The sequence below is a fragment of the Nesoenas mayeri genome (assembly GCF_963082525.1).
Source record: "Nesoenas mayeri genome assembly, chromosome: 1".
Classification (NCBI taxonomy): domain Eukaryota; kingdom Metazoa; phylum Chordata; class Aves; order Columbiformes; family Columbidae; genus Nesoenas; species Nesoenas mayeri.
In genome coordinates, this window is record NC_137541.1 from 209,554,437 (window position 1) to 209,580,082 (window position 25,646).

General features: G+C 44.1%; 2 protein-coding genes across 4 annotated transcripts in view; both read left to right on the plus strand.

Moving 5' to 3' along the window:
- RSF1 (remodeling and spacing factor 1) overlaps positions 1–3,139 on the plus strand; it is a 60,362-nt gene extending 57,223 nt beyond the window's left edge. For both annotated transcript variants that reach the window (XM_080363508.1, XM_080363509.1), the window contains exon 16: positions 316–3,139. In XM_080363508.1, the coding sequence (XP_080219634.1) occupies positions 316–890 (575 nt within the window). In that variant the 3' untranslated portion in view covers positions 891–3,139. The remainder of the gene's footprint in view (positions 1–315) is intronic.
- Positions 3,140–10,164: 7,025 nt separating this feature from the next.
- Positions 10,165–25,589, plus strand: CLNS1A (chloride nucleotide-sensitive channel 1A). 2 transcript variants are annotated; one of them, XM_080342673.1, is made up of 7 exons: positions 10,165–10,327; positions 14,271–14,407; positions 17,553–17,663; positions 18,642–18,752; positions 19,154–19,327; positions 20,651–20,735; positions 23,284–25,589. In XM_080342673.1, exons 1-6 carry the CDS (start codon positions 10,179–10,181, stop codon positions 20,716–20,718), a joined length of 750 nt encoding a protein of 249 aa, XP_080198799.1. In that variant the 5' UTR covers positions 10,165–10,178; the 3' UTR covers positions 20,719–20,735; positions 23,284–25,589. The 2 variants fall into 2 exon arrangements, with proteins under 2 accessions (XP_080198799.1, XP_080198800.1); XM_080342674.1 differs by having other exon boundaries at positions 17,556–17,663.
- The last annotated feature ends 57 nt before the right edge of the window (positions 25,590–25,646 follow it).

Consider the following 25,646-nt stretch of genomic DNA (forward strand, 5'->3'; position numbering starts at 1 on the left):
GAGGGATACGGTTCTGCGTTATTCCTGGAATGCAGTTATTGTTTTTGGAGGTGAACACATCAGCCTCCAAAGCCTCTGGTGTTCCTCATATGGGAAACCAGAATATCAACAAATGGTTAGTCGTGGCTTCTTGAGCAATTGATTTTAAAAGTAGAAATAATGCAAGTATTTGGGAAAACTGAGGAAGGAGATGGAAATGTGTGTGGTGAGAGAGAGAAATGGCTTTTTAATGAGTGTGAAAGGTGAAAAATAAAGTGTAATTGTTTTGGTTGTGCTCAGATTTGCTAACGGCTTTAAGTCTGCTGCTTATTCCAGAGAGCTACACATCTAAGAACTCCGAGGATGACGAATCCACAAAGGCGTCAAAGCGATTAGTTCGAAAACGCCGGCGAAGTACAGACGACTACTCTGAGGAGGAAGGAGAGGACGAGGAAGATGAAGGGAGACCTGTCCGCAAACGGCTGAACCGAATCGAAACGGACGACGAAGACAACTGCGAAAACGCCAACGACGACGCGGAAAACCCCGCTCCTGCGAATAAGCTGCCAGCGCCGCAAGCTCCTCAAGACAACGCCAAGAAGCACTGCTACCGGATAGAAAGCGATGACGAAGATGACTTTGATAATGTAGGCAAAGTAGAGAGCCCTTTGGACTACAGCCTGGTGGACTTGCCTTCCACCAATGGACAGAGCCCAGGGAAAACCATCGAGAACTTGATCGGCAAACCCGGCGAGAAGACCCAGGCGCCCAAGGACAGCACGGCCAGCGCCAGCCTGGCGCCCAATGGCACGAGCAGCGGGCAGGAGGCGGTAGGGCCGGAGGAAGACGAAGACGAACTTTTGAGAGTGACTGACCTTGTTGATTACGTCTGTAACAGTGAACAGTTATAAGACTTCCATTTTTGTGCTAATTTATTCCACGGTAGCTCATACCAGCGGGCCAGTTATTAAAAGCTGTTTTATTTTTCCTAGAAAATTCTCCACTACAGTATCACTTTTTAGAAGCAAGAATTTCACCAGTCCTGCAGTCTTTCTGTGAAGTGACCAGTTTTGAACTTTGAAGATGATTGCTGTAAATTCCCTCTCTTAACCAACCCCCCCCCCGCCCCTTTTCTCCTTCCAAGTCCATGGTCCTGGGTAATTTCACTCACAAAAACCTTATAACAACAAGAGATTTGTATATTTTTGACTTTATATTTCCTGAGTGCGTACAAATTTGTGGAAATGGGTGGCCTAAGAAAGCATTCCAAATCGGTCAGGGCCCAAACCGGAACTGGGGTGGGTTTGGCTCAAGGTGGGGGGCGGGAGGGGGGGGGATGCAGAAGCACTTGTGCTTTAGCTTTTTCATATGAGATATATATTATATTTAAATGTTCACAACTTAGATTACAACTTAACAGACAGTTAAACAAATTAATGTCTGTACTGTCGCATTTTGTGAGTTGTAGGTTAACATACCATAGCTCATTTTAGTAATCACCTTCATGGAAAAGCAGTTTGATTTTAATACAGGAGGCAAACCGAATTATTAGAGGCCAAGAAGGTACCATAAACAAGAACTCTACTATCCATTATGACTTGCAGACTTTCCTAATAAACATCCTTTAAAGTGTTTGTACAGTAAAGTGTACTGTAATGACGTTTTTGACAGTGGAAACACGCTAGGCCACGAGTTTGTAAAGCGATGCTGCGCGTGGTTCATCCGCCGGTCTCCGCACGGTCGCTGGGAAGTCGGTCTGTAAGTCGGATGGCGTCTTGACGTGCTGCAAACTTTTGCCAGACAAAAAGAGCTGCCCGGCTACATCTGTTGGAGTTTTCGGAGTGAAATGCGTTTGTCCGAACGGCGTTGACCACAGAACGACAGCGCGTCAGAGGATTGAGGGATATTTTTGTTTTCAAATAAACCGCGACTGGTCCATTCATGTTAATATCTACTTCAAATTGAAGTAAACAAATGGAACAGTTTTCCTTTTGGAGGTTTTCTCTTTGGGGTTTGTGTGTGTGTGTGTGTGTGGTTTTTGTTTTGATTTTACTTATCTGCCTGGATGTATTAGCAGGTTTTGAATGTAGTGTTGGCCTTTGGCCATTAGAATTTTCTTAAAATCCATTTTAATAATTGCCACGTGACCAACTGATTTCAAGAAGGCAGCATTGCTGAGAGAAAACGCTTGGCTCCAAGACATCTCATCCAGTGAAGTGATATGTGCTTTTATTCAAGAAAATAAAGATGACAAAAGAAAAGAGGCACATAAGGAAGAGCAAAGCTGAAATTTGGTTTGGGTAGCATTCAGTTTTCTCTTTACTCTGAAGACGCAGGCTGTAGCATTTGGACGTGTCGGAGCACACACACGGCTCAAACAGATCTGCCGAGCGTTGAAATCCAAAAAGGTCACAGTTATTAATCCTTTTGCTCTGAGATTTGGATTTTTGACTGGTGTTTATGTCCGTTGCTGGCAATGGATGCACCGAAACTGCTGCTGCCACCGAGGAGTGAGTTCTCCTTTCCCACCCCATCCCCTTCCATTCTATTGTATTTACTAGTCGGTCATTAAGCACTTCTGTTTTCTTGTAATAAAACTGGCATTAGGCCTTTACTAAATACCTCTCTAGAAAACCTAGGTCTAAAAATTACCTGTCTTCTGGCCTTAAAAGTCTTGGTTTTGTTTCCCCACCTCTTTCTCTGTGAGTTTTATCAGAACCACTCCATGACCCTTGCTCATTTGGGTTGTAGCAGTGCATGTATCCCGCTACACAACTAGAATTTTCAGAGCCGCAAAAAGCTGGAACGCCTTCGTTATCTGCTGCGCTAAGCAAGCTTGTGACTGAAAACAATGAGAAATCGCTCAGTTTCTAAATGAGAGTTTAATTCCATTAAAGGTGACATATTTTTTTCCACCATATCGATGTTAACTATTGTTTTCATGAGCAGATATGAAAACAGGGTAGTGAAAAGCCACAGAAGCTTTGAATGAGTTCTTAAAAAGCAGATGTAGCATTTTACACTACCATAGTGTTTTTCTTTGCCTGGGAGAGGCATAAACATTGTGCTTCTACATTTCTAATCTACTTGTGTTTTAAAACAAGCAAGAACATATGGCTTCTACTTTCCAATGTTAATAATTGCTGGGCATTCTTAATATTTGCAGTGCAATCTGATTCACATGCAGCAACGCTGTGCAACCGATGGTTTCTCATTTGTTTTGGCAGTACTGTCTTCTGTTTTGCTGCCTGATGGAGCATTTTTGTGTCTGTAGTAAACATTCTTGCTTGTAGAGTCGGCCCCAAATATTACATACTTCACAAACAAGTAATTGTGAATGTAGGAAAGGAGTTACAATAGTGAATATACCAACCAGGGAAAACTTGAGAACTGAGTTAGGGAGTGATATAAAAGCAGGAAAGACCAGGAAGCAGAATTGGAAGGTCAAGTCCTTACAAGTTGTTACCAAGTTTTACTTTCTATAGGTCACTTTGCAAAAACAACTTTTCTAAGAAGTCACCTCTGGTACCTGAGACAGTTTCATCCTCCTTAGACCTGTGGGAATGTTGCACGAGTAAAAACTGCCAAAAAAACATCCTAAGAAAGTCTAACATTTTAAAACTCTTTATTTCTCTCATTTCTAAAGCTTCCTGCTTGGTGGAAAATATCTCCAGACTGGAAATGTCCTCCAGGTACTTAGTCCTGTGCCCTTTTTTACTCCTTGTGAGATCAACAATTAAATATCTTGATCTCCAGGTGTGATTTGGGGCTAACAAACTGGATAAGAAACAGTGAAAGCAAGCTTGCTGTGGATTATATTTTAATATAATGGATTTAAGAATAAAAGATCAAGCAGCTGTTGGCTCAACATTTATTGAACAAACTTGTTTATTCCACACAGGTTGTCACTAAAGGCTTTGTCTTTTTTATCTGCAAACGAAAAGAGTGTAACTGGGAAGAAAGTGAATTGATTTCTGTGTGTGCTTTAAGTAGCTTTGGTGAGGGGATGAACGTATAGATTGAGGGGAGGAATGGACCTGGTTTGTGTCACCGAATAAACGATGACTGTTTGCGTTCTTGCGTGCAGCTCGTGTGACTATCAGGGACAAAGTGCACAGTGGATCTGCTCTGTAATTAATGAATTTGGTGTGTTAATTAGCCAGAAGGGTGGTAGAATTAAGAAATCAAAAGTTTCAGTGCAGGTGCTGTCCTCTAGTTAGAGAGTTGGCTAAACCTGAGCATATTCTGGATTTTAAACTGGGAAACGACATCACCCAACTACTGAAAAAAACCCACCTTGGTGTTGAAATCTTGTAGGAAAATCAGTGCTGAACAATCAGCTCTCTGACAGTTTGACTTCATACATCTTGAATTTCATTACAAAATTACTGCATCAGGATTGCTCTGTCCTACCAGCACTCAAGAGAAACAGAGATGCTTTTATTTCCTAAATTGCTCATTTATGAAATACATTACAAGATTTCTTTGGATTGACGTGTGTTAGTTATTCTTCATATAGCAGGAGCTAATGACTTAGTTGGACTTGTTTTCTGTTCACTTCTGGTTTTTAATTGCTGCGTCCAAATTCTTGGTGAGAGACCTTATTGATAGAACATCAAGGGGAAAAAAAGATACGTTGGCAAGAGAATAATTGTATGGTAGTGGTACACTTGTCCTGTCTTCGTATCTATCATTGAACTGCATTGGTATCCAGATGTTCCAACTGGTTTAGAATTTTAATAGCACGTTGTCATGGTGTCCGTGTTATATCTCTGTTTTCAGGCGCTTATAACTTGGTTTTCAATGCTCTTCAATAGGAAGGCCCGGTCTAAACGTTCAAATAATTATTTCAAATCCCATATTTTCACCAGCTTGTTTTAGGAGAAGTAAATGAGCGATTTTTATGGCATCTGCTTTTTTAACTCACTTTGTACACAGTAATGGAAATAAATTGTGGCAGTAATGCTAGACCCCAGAACTGGTCTGATGAAGAGATTTGTATCGTCTAGTTCAAAATGGCAACATATAGGCCTCGAAAATTGGTTGTGGTACATGTGCAGTGACTACTATTCACAGGCTTGTAATACGGATATAATGTACAGCGCGCACCCTCGATATTTATTTAAATTTGTCGTATGCTTCCGATTCACTGAGTATGTAAAATCCTTACATGTATAAATATATATGAAAGAACAAATATCTTCAAACAGAAACAATAACTTTCTGAAGAAACACGTGTTGAATATGGTGGGGGAAGCCGCAGCAATTCATGTGAAAAAGCACAATTCTGCAATTCCTTACATGGTTAAAACTAATGCAGAAGCATGGAGGATATTGGCTGAAATAAGGATTTGCAGGAGCAAGCCCACATTTCCTGGTCGTTTTTCCTTTCTTCCCCTTCCTTACCAGTTGGGGTAGGGATTATATCTCACTTAAAACATTGGAAGGCAGGAAATAAAAAAATCCACCAGAAATTATCCTTATTTTTGACCAGTATGAACTGGTGTATGATTCTATATGACTAATTTTCGGTGCTTTAGCATTGGGTACCCAAATCTGAGACCTAGTGGAGAGGTCTCGCTTCAGCAATATTTATCAACTGAAAATGATTTCTGAAGCTGGACACCCAGCATTTAGGGTATCAAAGATTATAATAGTTACTTCTGCAAACATGCATCACTTACCAAGCTCTTATTTTAGATTCGGTGTAACTGAGATAGCTTCAAATGGCCAAAACATGTGCTTGGGAACTGATTGTCCCGATGCTTCAGAGTAATTTAACTTATTTTGTATATTGCAAAAGATGTATATTGCTTAGTATGACACTTAAAAATGTGTACAGCTTCTGGGGGAAAGGATAAAACACTCTAAAGTAGAGATGATTTTATAATTGAATATGTGGTATAAAGGCTCCAGATTTAACTGCAATTAAAAGGAAATCCTACAGCTTGGGTTTTTGACTATCATTTCATAAATGCCGGCACCCCACACCTGAGCTGAGGAGTAGGAGAGGGGACAATAGAGCAGTTAGAGGGGACACGGTGCTTCACGACAGCACACGTGTCCGCAAACCTATTGCTACGTAGAACCCCAAAGGTTTCTAAGGAGAGCTGAAGGGTAGAGTGGCTCTGGCCGCTCGGCTGGTTTACTTTGTGCACTTTGCAGCACTTTGTGTATAGTCGGTCTCACTGGTTCCCCAGGTGCAGACAGTCACGTCCTCCTGCGTTTGGAACACTCGTTCCGCTACCGGCAGGAGATGGGGAATAGATGGAGGGAAGCGGAATGGAAATGTGTGTGCAAACCATTCACAAGACACGTCTTGAACAGGCCTTAAAGCTACTTTAAACGGCCTTTACAGACTGTATTTCCAACGCAAGGCCTCCAGTTTAGCTCTTATCTTGACCTTCAGAGCAACAGGAACATCTCTCTGAGGTCTCCTTCCTTGAGGGAGTCGGTCACGTTCCATCAGCGCAACATAGAGAAAATTAGGATCAGTCCATAGAGTATTAGGACAACGTTTGGGGACATCGGTCCGAGTCCGCACAGTTTGCTTTGTTGTTTGTTCCTATGTCCCACACAACTGATTAGCGATACTTAGATTAGTCTGACAAAACTTGACTTAAATGATTCGACGGACATAAAGTCCTCCTTCTACTAAAACATATGATAGGCCTAGTTACCAGTGCACCGTTTGTTAATTAGAGTGTTAAAAGTCTTTAATAGATACTAATCTGCTACTCAAGTTAGTGGTAGAAAAGGAATCCGAATCATAAAGCTATGCGTCTTGTTTTCCATCTCATATTTGCTATATGGACTCTAAAATCTTGTACGGTATCTTATTCCTGTATTCACGACAACGGTACTCATCCCTCTTAACGCAATTAAATCAATTTGTCATTTACGCCAAGGTGGTCGCCGGTTCCTACCTGTGTCACAGCCATCCCACGGCAGTTGGTGTGTGACCGGCGCCAAAGCAGAACGTGGCTGTTCTCGGTGTGCATGGCGGTTGTCACGTAGATGCAGAGCCCGTACGTCAAACACTGAGGATACTCAGCGTCCCATGTTACTCACTCGCGGAACGGTTCTCCTCCAATATTCTGTGAGAATTAGATCCAACCTGCCAGATAGGACCGTTAAAATTTAAGATACACGAAATACAGTTTTGTTTTACTCCTGCGTGCTGTTTCTATGTTTGCAAAGAAACCTTGAGTTCCTTAAAAAATGGTCTCATTCACAGTTGACCTCACTTTTGCTTTCTTTCTCTAAAGAGTGAAGTTCCACAAGCTGAAGCTCTTTAGGTAGAGTTTAACCCTTGCGTTTCTGGACTCCTGAACCTTGGTTTTTCAATCTTCAATCATGACTTGTTACAGTATCAAAGGACTGAAAGGACACACACTGTGTGCGGGGTGGGGGGAGATAACGTTGAAATAAACTGGAAGTGTTAATTCTTGTTGCACATAAATCGGGTGGTGCTTTCACTGTCGTCTCCCCCCCACACACACACACCACTAATATCACGTGCATGTAAAACACGATGCATTACAACTTCTTTTTAAATGGAAGTCACGGTGGCCTCAGTGCTCAAAGGGTTAACTGCAGTTTATTAACAGCTGATGTTTTTAGATTCGCAGTACACAACTGTTTAAATACTGTATTCCTTGTAAATGAAGTAAAAACAAAAATGTCAAGGCTGGTGCCAATATTTTTGTTAATGAATTGTTCAGCGTTGTCTCTCACTACAGTCTGGTCAGAACTCTTTGTGTATAAGCTGGGCCTAAAGCCATTTTATAGCTTGGAGGCCCAATTGTGTAACTTTTCTTTCATAATGGTTTTTTTTTTGGTTATAATATCTACTGTCATTTCTTTCATATAAATATGACATGTAAATTGTCATAATAAAACATTGAAATAACTTGATGTACAAAGTAGACTGTGTTTTGAAGAAACAGCTGCTTTTTACCAGTAATTTTTATATCAAATCTCACAGTGATGTTGCAGCCGCTTGACAAAAAGCAGAAGCTGGAGCAGGGTTCGGTGTTTACCTTACAACATCCATCTCGTTTGCTGTTGGGGTTGTATAATCGCTCAATTAGTGGTGAATTTTTACAGCAAGGCGGAAAATGTGCCCGGTTGTTACCAGAATTTGTTTGTGAGGGTCACACTTGCAGCCAGCACCGTATCTGGACAGGCTGTTCCAGCTGTTTTCTATGTGATAGTAATGAGACAGGAGCTCGGTTGATTTATTTAGGCTGAAAAACCACCAGATGGGAGCCTGAGGAGAAGCAGTGAATATGTTCCGACTCACATCTGTGGCAATGGACATCAATGATGCTTTTGGACTTTAACAGGAAAAATCGGGGGGAGACAAGTGAATTGAAGAAAAGGGCAATTTCTGTGTGAATCCCTGACACCTGTCAATCTTTTATTCTCTTTGAATGTGTGTTTATAGTCAAGCGTGTTCATGTAGTGGTGAGAAATTGCTCAAAAATCCATCCCCTTGCTCCAAACATAATGCCAAAATTTTACACTTGCATTTTTGATGGACTCTGGGTGTTTCAGTCTAAATTGGCCACCTTGCATCAGACAGCAGAGAAACGGTCCCCGTTGAGCAGCGAGTCCCCCCTTCTGTCCTAAAATGATTCCTAACCCTGCAAAGGTACCTGCTGCTCCCCGTTGCCTGCAAACACAGCCCGAGTTGACTAAATCACTCTTGGGTGTCTGATGTTCAGGTGTTGATGTGAGGGTGAATCCTGATTCACTTTTTAAAGCTGAGAAAAAGAGCTTTCACATCATGTTAAATACTCTTTTGTTTGTGAACTTGTAGGAAATGTCTGCTCACCCACTCAACTGCTGTTAGATGCAGCGCTCTGTACTGGGAAATGTATTGGGATCTTGTAAATGAGGAAAATGCAGATTTCTCCTTCCTAAAGCCTCATCCTCAAAACCAACTTCCCAGCCTAGGCATAAAGCATCTTTTTCCAGTCTTTTGGTATGTGACACAAGAGACTCACATTTGTCTGTAGGAGGAGAAACGAACTCCACGTTGTTCTGTTGCAGTGGCTTAATTCAACTTAATCATTCACTGTTGAGGGACATCAGCTGGATCTCCTTTAAGCAATTCAGGTACTTGTGACTCTTTTTCCACTCCAGGTGCGTCCATCAGGAACTGGCTGCTGCCCATCCATGTAAAAGTGGTGCCCAATGACAGGATGAGGGGCAATGGACACAGACTGAAACACAGGAGGTTCCATCTGAATATGAGGAGAAACTTCTTCACTGTGAGGTACCAGAGCCTGGCCCAGGCTGCCCAGAGAGGTTGTGGAGTCTCCTTCTCTGGAGACATTCAAACCCACCTGGACACCTTCCTGTGTGATCTGCTCTGGTGACCCTGCGTTAGCAGGTGGGTTGGACTGGATGATCTCCAGAGGTCCCTTCAACCCCAGTCATTCTGTGATTATACAGGTGTGTTACAGTCACACAATGTTCAGATTGTCTCTGTACATCCACCGAGCTCCTGAAAACTGGTGTCTTTGTGGAGATGCCACAAGCCAAACAAGTGAGGGATGATGGTTCATGGCAGTCTTCTCCACACAGAAGCACAAATCCATCTACACCTCTCAGCTACCGTTCAAGATCTCCCTTTTGGATCCCCTATGTTGCCTTAACAGGCAACATAATTTCACTTTATTCATGTACAACTGAGAAGTGCTTACAGATCTGAGTTATTATTTTTAAAACCACTTTGCAGACCCCGGCTTTACAGGATCCTGTGATTCCGTGATCCGGCAATGGTCACTGAAAAGCTGCTGTGTTTGCTTTATTCCTTTCTCGCTTGTCCAACAAGACAATTTCAGGCCAAATTACGCTCGTACTGTCAGCGATCACCTCAGTGCTCCTCGCTCCTTCTCTTTTCCAGATCGTCAAAATTTTACTCAAAAAACTCTCGGAGCACAGACGGCATCGCTCTGGAGATACACCCAGCCTCCCCCTCAGGATCACGGACATTTAGGGGTGAAACACCGTCCCCTCCCCTGTGGGACGACGGCGGCGGTGAGGGCGGGAACGGCTCCAACATGGCGGCACCACCCGCTCCCCCCGCACCATAGAGACGTGCCTAGAGAGGCCGGGCACCGCTGGGAGCTCCGCTTCCGTTAGCGGCCGGGGCGGTTCCGCTTCCGGCGGCCGCGGAGGAGGCGGCGATGGTGGAGGAGGGAGGCGGCGGCGGCGCCATGAGTTTTCTGAAGCGGTTCCCGCCGCCGGCCGAAGGCGTTCGGCACCAGCAGCCTGACACGGAGGCGGTGCTGGCGGGGCGCAGTCTGGGCGCCGGCACGCTTTACATCGCCGAGAGGTGAGGGGGAGCGGCACCGGAGCGTGTGGGGGGGTGGTGCTGGGGACCCCCGTAGGCCTTGAGGGACTGGGGCTGCTCTGAGGGACTGCGGGAGCCGGACCCGGCGGGACCGGGGGCACCGTTAGTGAGAGGAGTGCGGGGCTTCTCCCGAGGGGGGCGACCTCACAGAATCATAGAATCACAGGATCATTTTGGTTGGAAAAGACCCTCAAGATCTTCGAGTCCACCCGTTAACCCAACATTGTCACTAGTGCATGTCCCTGAGAACCTCATCTACACATCTTTTAAACCCCTCCAGGGATGGTGACTCCAGCACTGCCCTGGGCAGCTTGTTCCAATGCCCAACAGCCCTTTCCTGCAATAAATTGTTCCCCAAATCCAATTTAAACCTCCCCTGGCACAACTTGAGGCCGTTTCCTCTGGTCTTGTCGCTTGTTCCTGGGGAGAAGAGCCCGACCCCCCTGGCTCCAAGCTCCTTTCAGGCAGTTCAGAGATCAGAAGGTCTCCCCTCAGCTCCTGTTCTCCAGCTGAACCCCCCAGGTCCCTCAGCTGCTCCCATCACACTTGTGCTCCAGCCCCTCACCAGCTCCGTTCCCTTCTCTCAACTCACTCCAGCACCTCAAGGCCTTTCTTGTGGTGAGGGGCCCAAAACTGCCCCCAGGATTCGAGGTTTGGCCTCCCCAGGTCCCAGCACAGGGACGGTCACTGCCCTGGGCCTGCTGGCCACACCAGTGCTGGTACCAGCCAGGATGCTGGTGGCCTCTTGGCCACCTGGGCACACGCTGGCTCATGTTCAGACATCTATTGATCAACACCTGCAAGTGTAACTTATTGGGGGGGGGTTTCTGGCGGCGGGTGGGGACCCAGGAGAGAAGGTGGCATGTGTGGGGCCTCTCTCAAGGGTTTATCTCCCTGTGGGGAGTATGGGGCCCACTCTGAGTCACTCTGTTCTCTGAGGTCGCTGTGAGGGTCTTCGCTGCCCAAAAGGGGTTGTGGGGGACTCGGATAAGGGGGGCTGTTGTGTGTTGGAGGCCCCCAACGAGGGCAGTGAGGGGTCAGCCCCGCTGTTCCCACTGTAAATGGAGTTTTAAAGAAGGCAAGAGCAGAGCAAGGGAGTGCAGCTCAGCTGGCATGTTAAAAACATGGTATTACTATGGTTCTCTGAAATCATAAAATCATAGAATAGTTTGAGTTGGAAGGCACCTTCAAAGCTCATCCAGTGCCACCCCTGCCATGAGCAGGGACATCTTCACCAGATCAGGTTGCTCAGAGCCTCATCCAGCCTGGCCTGGGATGTCTCCAGGGATGGTTCATCCACCACCTCTCTGGCCAACCTAGGACAGGGTTTAGTCACCAGCATTATAGAAAACTTCTTCCTTATGTCTGGCCTGAATCTCCCCTCTAGTTTAAAACCATCACCCCTTGCCCTATCGCAACAGGCTCTGCTCAAAATCTGGCCCCATCTTTCCTACAGGCCCCTTTTCAGTCCGGAAAGGCCACACTAAGGTCTCCCCGGAGCTTCTCTTCTCCAGCTGAACACCCCAACTCTCTCAGCCTGTCCCCCAGCAGAGCTGTTCCAGCCTCGCATCATTTCTGGGGCTCCTCTGGCCCCTCTCCAGCAGGTCCATGTGTGTCCTGTGCTGAGGACCCAGAGCTGGACCAGCACTGCAGGGGGGTCTCACCAGAGCGGAGCAGAGGGGCAGAATCCCCTCCCTCCACCTGCTGCTCACGCTGCTGGGGATGTAGCCCAAGACATGGGTGGATTTCTGGGCTGCAAGTGCACATTGTCAGCTCATGGCCAAATTTTCATGTTGTGTTAATGATGGGGACGCTGCATATTCTCACAAGGCAGCAGTCAAGCTATTTGGGAGTCTGTTATCCGAGCTCATTGTAGTTTGCTTTAAATCCTCCCTGCATTGTTTAGTTCAAGAAGACAGCTCATTGATTAAGGCAATGCAATTTTTTTTTTAATTATGGAAAAGCACTCTAAATATAATCTATTTCTGCAGCAGAAGCGTGTTGTTAGAGCAAAAATATCATCTAAAACATGCGCTGAGGAGTGAATTGTCTTTTAAAACATTTAAATTTGGATGTGTTTATAAAATGAGTGATCTTGCTTGAGGGGCTTTTGATCCACCCGAACTTGTTAGTGTTGTTGTGTTCCTCGAGGAAAGCAATCTCTTTGGAATTTCAGTTACTGTTTTGTTTAGTTGTTTGGTTGCAGATACAAAGGCTTCTGTTCACGCAGCCTCTGCTTTCGAAACATGATGTTCAATCTCCTTTTAACTTGCTTTCAGTACATTTTTGTGTCTGCCAGTTTCCTCCCAACACGTTCTGAGTGTGTCACAGAGCTTTTACCAGGGTCACTTGCTGGTGATGAATAGAAAACAACAGCGTTTGCCTGAGTGTCGTGCTGTGGGAGAGCCAGGCAGACAATGCGGCTTTGGATCCATGAACTGACTCTACATCAAGAGCTGTAAACACTGAGAGCTGGGAAACAAATTCCTCGCTCCTACTTCACCAGCTCTTGGTCTCAGCCTCATTTCCCACAGCGAGGAGCTTCTGTGACCTTTTCCTTGGCTTTGTCCCTCCACAAAAACTTGTGAACACTGGGTTTTGTGTGGGGGTGAGATCTCTCTGCCCCTCGGTATTTCTGTTCACTATACGACTTCACCAATCACAGACACCCAAGAGGAGCTTGGGTTTGATTTCTTGTCTGCTAGAGAGACGTTGATCTTTCTTATAGGAAGGAGGAAACAGCTCAGTGGTGACAACCTGTGCTGTGTCTTCCTGTCGTTAGGGACGAGAGTGAAAATGGGGGGAAGCAGATGTTAGAGCACGTAAGTTGTGAGAGGGAGAAAACCACGTTGGGGGTGTTGGTCAACAGTAGCTGAATGTTAGCCAGCGTGTGCCCAGGTGGCCAAGAGGCCACCAGCATCCTGGCTGGTACCAGCACTGGTGTGGCCAGCAGGCCCAGGGCAGTGACCGTCCCTGTGCTGGCACTGGGGAGGCCAAACCTCGAATCCTGGAGGCAATTTTGGGCCCCTCACCACAAGAAAGGGCTTAAGGTGCTGGAGCGAGTGGAGAGAAGGGAACGGAGCTGGGGAAGGGGCTGGAGCACAAGTGTGATGGGAGTGGCTGAGGGACCTGGGGGGTTCAGCTGGAGAACAGGAGCTGAGGGGAGACCTTCTGATCTCTGAGCTGCCTGAAAGGAGACTGGAACATGGAGGGTGTTGGAATGGTCTCAAGTTGTGTCAGGGGAGGTTGAGGTTGGATCTGGGGAATAATTTCTCCCCCAAAGGGCTGTGGGGCATTGGAACAGGCTGCCCAGGGCAGTGCTGGAGTCACCATCCCTGGAGGGGTTGGACAGACGTGTAGATGAGGTTCTCAGGAACATGGATTAGTGCCAGAGTTGGGCTCTTTTAGCCCTGCTGATCACAGAACTGGTGATTTTTCTACATACAGGCTATATTGTACCCACATCGGATGTATAATCCCCCAGAAATGACGGTACTGATTTTTCATTTCATAGTGTTCTCTTTATCTTGAAAAATCCAAGACCCTTTAACAGTTTGAGTTACGAATTACACTCCAGAACCACTGTAATTATCTTTGGGATGACAGATATCCACAGGAAGGAGAAAATGAACAGACATGGAGAGAAACTTGGGTTTTATTGCAAATGTAGATAAAGCTGAGATGTGTTTAGGTTGCTCAGCTTCATGTTCTGTAAGAAAAGGTTTCTTTTACCTCAGCCATCAATTAATGCCATTGCAACAACTAGTTAGGTTAGGTCTGGGACTGCATATTACCCGAGAGTGGGTAAGCACCTTGTCCTGAATTACTCGCTTTTGGAGTTGGTTTGTGTTTCTGCAGGCGTGAGTCAGATACCTTGGATTCCTCTGTTTCTAACCGGTGTGGTTTTGTTTTAACCCCTCATTAGTCGCCTGTCTTGGCTGGAAAACTCCGGAGTTGGCTTCTCCTTGGATTATCCCACCATAAGTTTACACGCTGTCTCCAGGGACCTGACCGCCTACCCATGGGAGCACTTGTACGTCATGGTGAACGCCAAATTCGAAGGTAGGCCTGGAGCGTTGCTTCGTGTTCCAACGCCGTCCCGAGCGCTGCGATTTCTTCTTCAAAAAGATTAAATTTTCTTTTTAAAAATGATATGCTTCATTCAAGTAATATCTTATCTTTTCATTTTGGTTTTCCTGAAGGATGGTTATTTTAGAACTATAGCTTTGTCCTTGTTTACAGTCACCTCTGTACAAATACTCTCAGCATGTGACTATTTACAGCTGGAGCTGCTGCATATCGGTTCTTTTCTCTCATACTCATTTTAAACAATTCAGTTCCTCTGCAGTCTCCCTGTGATTCCAGCTTGAGTATCATTGTTGCTTTATTGAATTTATGTTAATGTTGCTACCTTATCCAGGCTTTATGAATTGCTGCTGTTTCCCATTACCCTGCAAGCTTTCATTCATTTTCTCCACAATATTGTTAAAAAAGACAATAGCTCATGTTACCAGCTTAATGGATCTTTGTAGATCTACCACAAAACCAACATTTGGCCGTTCTTTCTTTGACTTTGAGAAGACAAGCTTTCTATTTCAGTGTATGCAATTTTTCCATGTTTTTGGTCATTGTAGTTGGAAGTTAAAATCTGACATCTAATTTTTCTTTAATTATTCTGTATACTCAAAGTACTGATAAAACTCTGAAGCGGGAGAGGCGATTTTATGCTATTAATACTCTTCTTTATTTCCTTCTCTTATGTTACTAATATTCTCTGACAGTTTATCACTACAAATAACAAGAGAACATGTATGTAAACCTCTTGGTTCTTTTTCCTCATTTTCCTTTAACTGTGTTTATTTTGAAGTAAACTGAGCCTTGTCTGAAGACATTTCCAGCTTTTAATTCATTCTGATAATGATGTTTGAAAATACAGATACTCTGTGATACTTCTTATCTATAAATCCTTAATTTTGGGGTTTATTTTATTTTTTTTTTTGATGGTGATTTTTTGTTTGTCAGGTTTTTTTGGTGTTCGTTTGCTTGTTTTTTTAAATAGCTGAGCTCTAGTTACAGTGAATTTCCTACCACAAGCAGAAGGTTTGTTTAGTTTTCAGGTCTATCCATGGCCTGCAGTTTTAACCACCGAATAGCATTAAACCCAAAGCTCTCCGCTTTCTTCATTTCTCAGTTGGGCAGGGTACATTCTGTTCTTCCTCTGGAAGTTTTTCTTGCACACTGTGTGTGCCTTTTCCTCGCCCCTTTTTTAGAAAAAGGCACTTGGCAGTTGACTTCATGAAAACAAAGCACTGGGCTCGGCAGTAACGCTGCGCCTGCGGGTGGCACTTGGAAAAGGACTGTGTGGCTTTTTTGGATGCTTAATTTTTGGGGCAGCTGCCTGGCAGCTTCTTGGCTCAGAATCACAGAATCCCAGAATGTCAGGGGTTGGAAGGGACCTCGAAAGCTCATCCAGTGCAGTCCCCCCATGGAGCAGGAACACCCAGATGAGGTTACACAGGAAGGTGTCCAGGCAGGTTGGAATGTCTGCAGAGAAGGAGACTCCACAACCTCCCTGGGCAGCCTGGGCCAGGCTCTGCCACCCTCACCATGAAGAAGTTTCTTCTCAAATTTAAGTGGAACCTCTTGTGTTCCAGTTTGTACCCATTACCCCTTGTCCTACCATTGGTTGTCACCAAGAAGAGCCTGGCTCCATCCTCCTGACACTCACCCTTTATATATCTGGAAACATTAATGAGGTCACCCCTCAGTCTCCTCTTGTCCAGCTCCAGAGCCCCAGCTCCCTCAGCCTTTCCTCACACAGGAGATGCTCCACTCCCTTCAGCATCTTTGTTGCCCTGCGCTGGACTCTCTCCAGCAGTTCCCTGTCCTGCTGGAACTGAGGGCCCAGAACTGGACACAATATTCCAGGTGTGGTCTCCCCAGGGCAGAGCAGAGGGGCAGGAGAACCTCTCTGACCTACTGACCACCCCCTTCTAACCCACCCCAGATACCATTGGCCTTCCTGGCCACAAGGGCCCAGTGCTGGCTCATGCTCACCCTGCTGTCCTCAGGACCCCCAGCTCCCTTTTCCCTACACTGCTCTCCAACAGGTCATTCCCCAACTTACACTGGAACCTGGGGTTGTTCCTGCCCAGATCCAAGACTCTACACTTGCCCTTACTCTATTTCATTAAATTTTTCCCCGCCCAACTCTCAGCCTGTCCAGGTCTCTGATGGCAGCACAGCCTCTGGCGTGTCAGCCACTCCTCCCAGCTTGGTGTCACCAGCAAACTTGCTGACAGTCACTATTCCCTCATCCAAGTCGTCGATGAATATATTGAATAACAGCGGCCCCAGCACTGCCCCCTGAGGCACTGCACTAGATCCAGGCCTCAACTGGACTCTGCCCCATTGACCACGACTCTGGCTTCTTCATATTCTGAGTGGTGCCAGTTTTGTATGTCATAAAAGCCACTCTCGGTGAAACAGCCTTAACTATATTTCTTTTATTCCCCTGTAGAAAATAATTCTGCATCCCCATCCACAAAGAGATGAACTGGAGCCACCTTCTTTGTGGGGTTTTTTTTTGTATTTATGGAAAGTAAATTATCACTTTATTGCTTATTTATTCCCATACATAGTGCACAGGAGTTGGGAAGCACGGGTTTGCCTGCAGTTTTTGTTGACTGGGTGCAGTTTCTAGCTCTGCTGTCGTGTGGGCCGGCTGGGAATGGGGGAGAAATCAAGTAGAGATCTTCTGGAAGGGTCACAGTCCTCTGAGAGGCCACGCTGGATGCTCATTGATTTAATGACTGTTAAAGGATACGTAAAATTCATGTATTTAAAAAAAAAATACATATATAGCATTGTGCAAGTAAATTCTAATGATTGTTAATTGTGGGGCTTTCTATTAAGCATGGTTGTTTTTAATAACACCCAGGCAGTTTTCCTGATGTACGTGGATACATCATGTGAGCATTACAGAAAACCAAAGTCTTATAAATAGAGACATTTTCATGTGGTTTCAAGTGTTGTCGAGGTGCTGTATGTACCTCATACATCCATAATGTGGATGGGAGTGGGTTGGTTTGTGCCTCTCTTGGCCAGGTTTCTGACTTGATTACGTCTGTTCCTGAAAGAATAAACAAATGTGACTTTTTTTGGACAAAGTAAACATGTTTCTCTTAAATCTTTCAATTTCCTAAAGAAGCGGAGACAAAAGAGGCTCCCTTGGCAGAAGGAGAGGAGGAGGAAGACAGTGATGATGATGCTGAACCAATTGCGGAATTCAGATTTGTACCTAGCGACAAATCAGCCTGTAAGTGAAGAGGGAAATCACATTTTAGCTTCAAGTCCTGCCTATATGTGGAAAACACTGGGATATAGTGACATGATCCCGTAGTGTCCTTCTCTAATTGATTTCTGTCAGCTGAGAAGAATGAAGCAAATTGTTTTATCTTGCTTCAAACTCTAATATTTCAAGCAGCTGCTTCTGAAGGAAAATTCCAATGCTTTAATATAGAGACTTCTAAGTATAAATACATGAAATAGATAATTTTATCTATATATGCTTGCAGAGAACTTGTGTGGGAAACATCTTTTTCATTACAAATTCAGTGATATTTGAGTCAGTGATAATTTAATGAGGAACACGCTAATGTCCAGACACTAGCACTGGAAAGCAGTTGGATCTCGTCCGGTGCAGAACTTACAATTGGATCCAAGTTTTAAGAATCTAACTTATTAGAAGCTACAAGAAATCCTGTAGTGGGGTAACCACAGACTGAATCATCCGGAGATAAGCCTTTATTGTCAAAGAAATAATGGAAAAGTGGTGTTCAGAGGTTAAAGCATCAAGCTGGATCTAGGAAACTTGATTTGAAGACGAGAGGAAACGGCCTCTGGTTGCACCAGGGGAGGTTTAGATTGAATATTAGGAAAAATTTCTTCATGGAAAGGGCTGTTGGGCATTGGACCAGGCTGCCCAGGGCAGTGGTGGAGTCACCATCCCTGGAGGGGTTGAACGGATGTGTAGATGAGGTTCTCAGGGACATGGGTTAGTGACAGTGTTGGGTTAACAGTTAGACTTGATGATCTTGAAGGTCTTTTCCAGCCAAAATGATTCTATGATTTGTTCCTAGCATGGCTGCTGGGGTGATATTTTCAAATACACACTTAGTGGTGGCTCTGGCAAAGAATATTCTCTGTCTCTCTGATCAGTCAGTCTGGGATTTCTTGTCTCTTGGGCTGTTGTTGGAGAAACGATGAAGGTTTGCGTTGGTTTGTGTTCCGGCAGTGGAAGCCATGTTTGCGGCGATGTGCGAATGCCAAGCTCTGCACCCAGACCCCGACGACGAAGATTCAGACAATGACTACGAAGGGGACGAGTACGATGTTGAGGCCCACGGTTCGTAACTGATGTTTCTTTTGAAATACCTACCAGCACTTGGATACCTGGAACTTCTCCTGCGGTATCTACCACGAGAATGGTTTAGTCTATTAAGTTCCTTGTTTAATAGCACAGAGTATAAAAACTCAGAAATCTGCCGAAAAATCTGTCGTGGATTTTGCAGGTGGGTTGGACTGGATGATCTCCAGAGGTCCCTTCCAACCCCAACCATTCTGTGATTCTGTGAAATCACTGGAATTCAACAAAAATCAGACTTTCCCATTCCCAGTGTATATTCTGTAACGGACATAAGAAGCCTTTTAATCTCATTTAATTTAAGAATAATTTGTTTAACTGCATTCTTCCTTCGCCATGACTTGATCCAGGCTGCTGCTGAACATAAGCTATTATTTTTACAGAGCTAGAACAAGGCGACATCCCGACGTTTTGCACTTACGAGGAAGGATTGTTGCATTTAACGGCAGAAGGTCAGGCCACGCTGGAGAGGTTGGAAGGGATGTTGGCCCAGTCTGTCAGCAGTCAGTACAACATGGCCGGGGTGAGAACAGAAGACTCAGTCAGGGAGTACGAAGGTAAGAAGTGTGTTTCTTATGCTAAAATATACAAAAGCAGTTTATTTTCCAGTCTGGCCAGGATTTCCTGGAATAATAATAGGGTGAAGTTGATTTAGGATTAAATTTCCGCTTGTCAGTCTACACTGGAAGCAATTTCCACTCTAAACAGGTAATACTATTATTTTTTAAATACCTTAAATAGTAAATTAATAATTCTCACTAATTCTTCAGTGTGAATTCATAGTCATTGAAATACACTGGAATAGATTTAAAACAACAAATCTGCTTTTCTGAGGGACGCTGTCTCATCATTAACTGATTGTTCAAACCTGGCTTTAAGGTTTCTTTTTATTGGGAGAAAAGAAAACCCTAGTCTCTCAAATTTTGCCTTTTCTACATGCTGTTTTCACTGGAGAAATAGATCATCTGGGAGAAAAACAGGAGAGTAGTTTAGTAGCATTGCGTCTTTTTTTGATACAAATCTCAGTGGTTTATTATGACCTGATAGTTTTGAAGGATGAAAAAGAGTGCAGCTGTTGTGAATTTGAGCTATCAGGTCACCTGGACTAGTCACCAGAATAATAATTCATCTGTTTTCATCCCCAGGGATGATTTTTTTAATCTTTATTTGCTTTGTCAGTTGTTTACAGGTTCTGTGTTCCACAACTTCAAATAAATTTATATAAGTATATCACCTAAGCTTTTCTTTACGTTATGTTTTAGCAATGCCCTTCATTTGAATATTTCATCAGGTTTCTGAACCCCAACACTTTGAAATAAACTGGACAGCAAGTATGTCATGTTTCTCAAAGCCGTCTTTATCCACTTTATTTGCCTTACTAATCTTATTTGTTAGGTATGGCTTCTTGGTTTGCTATTATTATTAATATTCCCAGGGCTGCTTGGTTTCAGAATTCTGTTATTTTTCGACATTGTAACATAGAGCGATTGTTCAGTTTGGTTCTTTATCAACCTGATGATGGCTGAGAGCAGTTTCAGAACAGGATCCAACCTCTTTCTGTTCAAGGGTAGTTAAAGCTATTAAATGGAATCATGCCATTTGTTACACCAAAACTTCATTTTAAAAAACGAAACAGTTTAAATTGAGTATTTAAGTCTTAATAAGAGAGAGTGAGATGAGGTTGTAGGAAGCGGTGACGTCTTTAAGCGGCGGAGCGGTAGAGCTGGAACAAACCCACACGCTTGTGGGGACAGTGGTTTCCTTCAGAAGTTTAGCAGGGGAGTTTTCTGCTCTGGCCGTGTCTTATCAACAGAGGGCACTCGCTCTCTTTCCTGTGATTCCATCTTCTGCTCGCGAGTCATGTCACTGTTGTTTTTCAGATGGGATGGAGGTGGACACAGCACCAGTAGTCGCGGGGCAGTTTGAAGACGCAGAAGTCGATCACTGAGGCAGACGTATAATTCTGTAAGTTCTTCTATCTTCCAACACCAAAGCTTTTCAGTCCTGCAGAACCTTCTGACTTTGTGTAAGGCAAACGATCCCAGATCTCCTACGGGATGTATCTTGTGATAGCAGGATGATGGTGGTTTAGAGAAGGAAAAGGCAGCTGTGGTTATCACAGGTATGGAAAGATGTTGAATGATTGCTACGTGGGTAACCTCTATCGTTGTGCCTTTCTGGAAGACAGGTCAGCTCTTTAGTAGATTTAAAAATGGTGTGATCACAGAGGCTCTTAGATGCTGATACGTGAACACTGGAGCCATTGCTGCGAAGTTACTGTCCTCAGTATCCATTATTTTATCATTACAAGATTTCCCAGGCCTTTCAAGGGGGTGAACACTTCACAGCGCTGCAAGTCCAGCTCTTCCTTTGCTGTAAGTGGAGCAGGAACAGTTCCCGGTAAAGTTACTGAGCGATCTTGATGGGATTGTTGTCAGAAGTGCCCAACCTAGAGACAAACACTCTGCTTAGGTGGTTGTGCCCTCTTGCCTTCCACAACCTGTACTGCTCTTTTCCTGCCGGTGGCATTACAAGATGTGGCAGCGTTTCCTCCGTGGTGCTGGGTGGGAGAGGAAAAGCGGATTATTCTGGGACTTTGTGGAGATGCACAAGCACAGGGGGGTTGTGATCCACCCCAAAAACTTGGGGGAGAGAGAAAGGAACAGGGGGAGAGGAGAAAAGGGCCACAAATAGGAAGGTGACATGTTAAAAAAATCAATGGAAATGGGTCAGAAGTAGTTGGTTAGGGATTACAGTGTCACCGAGAAAGAGGCTGCGGTGCCCCAGAAAGGCTGTTGTGGTTGATGCGCATCCGTTTTCCTCCTGCATTCCTTGTTTTTGATTTGTTAACAGTCTTGCAGCTCTGAAAGTCTGTGAGCAGCCCTGTGTTCACTTTCTGATCTCAACCCCTGCCACTGGGCCTGAATTAGTATTTCTTGTTTGGTGTAAGAGCTCAACATTTTCTTCAGTTGTTCTTCCTACCCTGAGAGGGACTTTGCAAAAATAAAGTCAAGATACTGGTTGTGTTGCCACTGGATAGTTATTTTCTTTGATAATGGACAGATTTAAAATTAAGGAAAACTCTTCAGCTGTAGTCAAGTGTGAATGGAAAACTTGGCTCTGATGACTCACATCTCCAAGATTATTTTGGTCCATGGTTTAGTAAAAAAAAAGTAAATAGTGCTGTTGAAAATTGAAATGGGAATGCTTATTGTCCTGATTTAAACATGAGCGGGATTAAGGAGAGTTATTGGCTGGCAGCAGATCTCTGAGAAGCCCAAAAGTGCTGGTGGAGGTGGTGTTGAGTGATCTTGTAGCAAAAGACGAAATACGTGTATACCCAGGATATATGGCAGCAATAAATTGCAGGCACGAAGCTGCAGGAACAGTTCTTGGAGGTCTGTGCTGATCACCCCACTAACAAGTTTGAGCACGTGTGTGGATCAGTTCTGCACTCTGTGATCTTCTCAGTGCTGTGTGGAACAGCTCGGCCCTTTTAGCCTTCTGAACTGCAAAAACAATCTACAGAAACATCTTGTTGGTGATGCTTTAGAGAGCAACGCGCCGCCCTGCCTCTAAAGCGATGCCCTTGTGGGACGCTCGTGTTGCACGTCACTGCTCGTTACCCTAACGAGATGTGACAGTTGCCTGCCTAAGCGCCTGGAAGACTTGCCGACAGTTGACGTGGGACATTCCCACTGTAATAAGCGGTGTTTTGTCTGTCGCATCACGGGGTTGCAGTGATTGTTCCGAAGCAACTGGTGTGTCTGTGTGTGGCGGGGTCTTCCAGGGCATGGACCTACAACCGCGTGCTGTCCTTGGCTGACCGGAATTTTGCTGCCAAAGGGAAAGGATGCTCAGCACTTCTGAAAATGTGTGGGTTTGCAGTAAAGCGCTGTCCTCTGTGACTGCAAACAACAGATTCTGAGGGGTCTAGGGCACAAGTCTTGAGGAGCAGTTGAAGGAGCTGAGGCTGTTCCGCCTGGAGAACAGGAGGCTGAGGGGAGGGAGATCTTATCGCTATCTGCAACTACCTGAACAAGGAGGTTGGAGCATGGAGGGTGTTGGTCTCTTCTCCCAAGTAGCAAGTGATAGAATAAGAGGAAATGGCCTCAAGTTGCACCAGGGGAGGTTTAGATTGGATATTAGGAAAAAATTCTTCCCAAGAAGGGTTGTCAGGCATTGGAACAGGCTGCCCAGGGCAGTGGTGGAGTCACCATCCCTGGAGGGGTTTAAAAGGTGTTTAGATGAGGTTCTTAAGGACATGGTTTAGTGCTGGAGTTGGGTTATGGTTGGACTTGAGGATCCTGATGGTCTCTTCCAACCAAAATGACTCTATGATTTATACTTTGTTGTTACTACATCTTCACCTAGATGTCCCTGTTCATGGCAGGGGTTGGACTAGGTGACCTTTGAAGGTCCCTTCCAACCTAAACTCTTCCATGATTAGTAAAGATTAATAAGCTTGTTTTTTAATGCCAATGACATAAATTTGGTATCTTGTATCTTTCAGATTCTACTTGTGGCACTTCCAGAATAAGCTGTAAAACCGAAGGCATTGCAGTGACTATCGGGAGTTAACCTTTCTTTTAATGACCTAAGCTTAGACATCTAGGTCAATAAATGCTTTTATAGATGTTTAAAACAGGGTTTGACATTTGTGACCACTATGGGGTTATTTAAAAAAAAACAAAACAAAACCAACAATGAAAACCTCTTGCATCTAACACTTGAATGGGGCTGATCAGGGGTCATTTCAAAGAAGCCTTTGTAGGAATTCTAGGACTTCAGAATAAAACTGTAAGTAGAACAGAGTTTTACATTGTCCTAGAATTGCCCTTATTTTTGTACCTGTGAATTGCATTAGTGGAGTAGAATGGAAATAAAAATGTTACAAAGCTTGACGAAAAGGAAATCAGGTCAGCCAAGAATTAAAAGCAAAACTGAATTTAATGCCCCTCAAGTAACTGATTTCTCAGTTCAGTGCTGTCCCGTTCATTTCTCCGAGAGCGGAGTTTTGGTGGTAGAGGAGATGAAATACAGTCTGGAAAGTCCTGAAAAACAGAACTGTCTTGTGTCTTTGTATTAAGTGTTAACAACATTGTTAAATAAACTAAGATTTTTTTGTATCTCACAACCAACTTGGGTGTTGCAGTTGAGTCCTTTTCTTTAGTGAGCTGACATCGGTTGAGTTTTAGCGCTCTGTTCTATAACAAAAAACAGTCCAGTGAAGCTATTTTCATCATTTACCTGGACAGGAGGATAAAAGGGCAGAATATTTGCAGAGCGCACCTGTAAGACAGAATTAAGTCTGCGACACATCCCAAATTTAGGAACCCAGCTTTATAGTGCCAAGAGTTTCATCCTGCTGGAGCTTTTACTGTCTCATGTGCCTGTGTGGTGGTGGTTTTGCCATGGGGCAATGGCAGCAAATTTCAATTCCTCCCCCCCAATATTCAAATGAAAATTAACTTGTTCTTTTTTCATTTGATTTGCTGTTGACTCATGATTATTTTTTTCTGATATAATTATGTTGGTATATGAAGTTTTCTGAACCAGTTCTAGACTCTTGGAATCATATTGAGTGGCCCTGCCCTGCTTAGTCTGTTTGGATATAGTTTGGCTTGAAGCTACGTGAGAATTATAACCACTCTTTGTTGAATATTCCTTAGGAACGCCAGGCAAATGAGTGATGATTTAATCTTCTTGTGAACTATTGATGTTGCTGACTAAAGTATTTAGCAACAAAACATTCCACAAGAATGTCTTCCTTAGCCCCTTTGTATATATGTATTTATGTAAATATATGCGTGGTTTTGTTAGGGGTGCAGTGTAACAGGGTACAGAGCAAAGCTTCCATTTTTGCACTAGGATTTGAAGCATCACAGAACGCTTGGAGTTGGAATGGACCTCTGGAGATCATCTACTTCAACCCAGAATCTTCACATGGGACACATAAGAAGCACTAAAAATCTATAAGCACTGTAGTTGAGGCAAGAAAGCTCCTACAAGTCTAAATCAGCATTCATGGTTCAAACTGCCTTTGGATTCTTTTTGTTTCATTGTTGTTCTGGTGTATCTTAGGCTGGGCACAGTTAACCTACAAGGCAGCTCTTCCCAGTTCTCAGATACTATGTCCGAGCAGTAGGAAGCTCCAGAAATAAGAATTCATGTCAATGCGGAGCTGCAAGAGTAAGACGTTTTATGACGCCTCCAGTCAAATCAATGGAGAAAGATTAATTTCAGGTAGAAACAAATGTGGATGAGCCCTGCAGGTTGCATTGAGAAAAGTCCTTTTGAACAAAACTCTGTATTTAAGCTGTAAGTGTTCTGGGAACACTTACGCTTCATAAGCATTCATTACTTTTAAGGTAAATTTTTCTTCCATACTACTGAACCCAGTTAAATTCATCTCCTTAGTTTTCATTCTTTGTGCTATTTTTTTTGCCTTAATTCAGCCAATTTAAGGCTTGTCTATTTTAATTCTGCTTCTAGTGGCTATAAATAGAGCAACTACTTAATCACCCAGATATCTATCAGCTTTTTTAAAACTGTGGAGTGTTTTTTAAACTGATATTATGCCAAAGTAAACAATGTAGACATAACAGAAGTCAGATCTGACCTCTTTGCTTTATGGACTTTGCTTCTGCAGGCTGTCAAAAATGATGTGGAAGTAGGGACGCTCATCTAACAAATCTTGGCTTCCCATAGGTTTGTATCTCTGCTTTCTCTTTTCCCTCTTTTCCCGCCTGTTTTTATGCTCTTTAAGGTTGATTTTTGAGACCTTTAACCCATGGGCTCAAAATACTGCTGAACGATAACCCAGCAGTTCTAGTCCTCTTCAATGTATTAGCAAGCTATTTGTTTTTCCCTTTT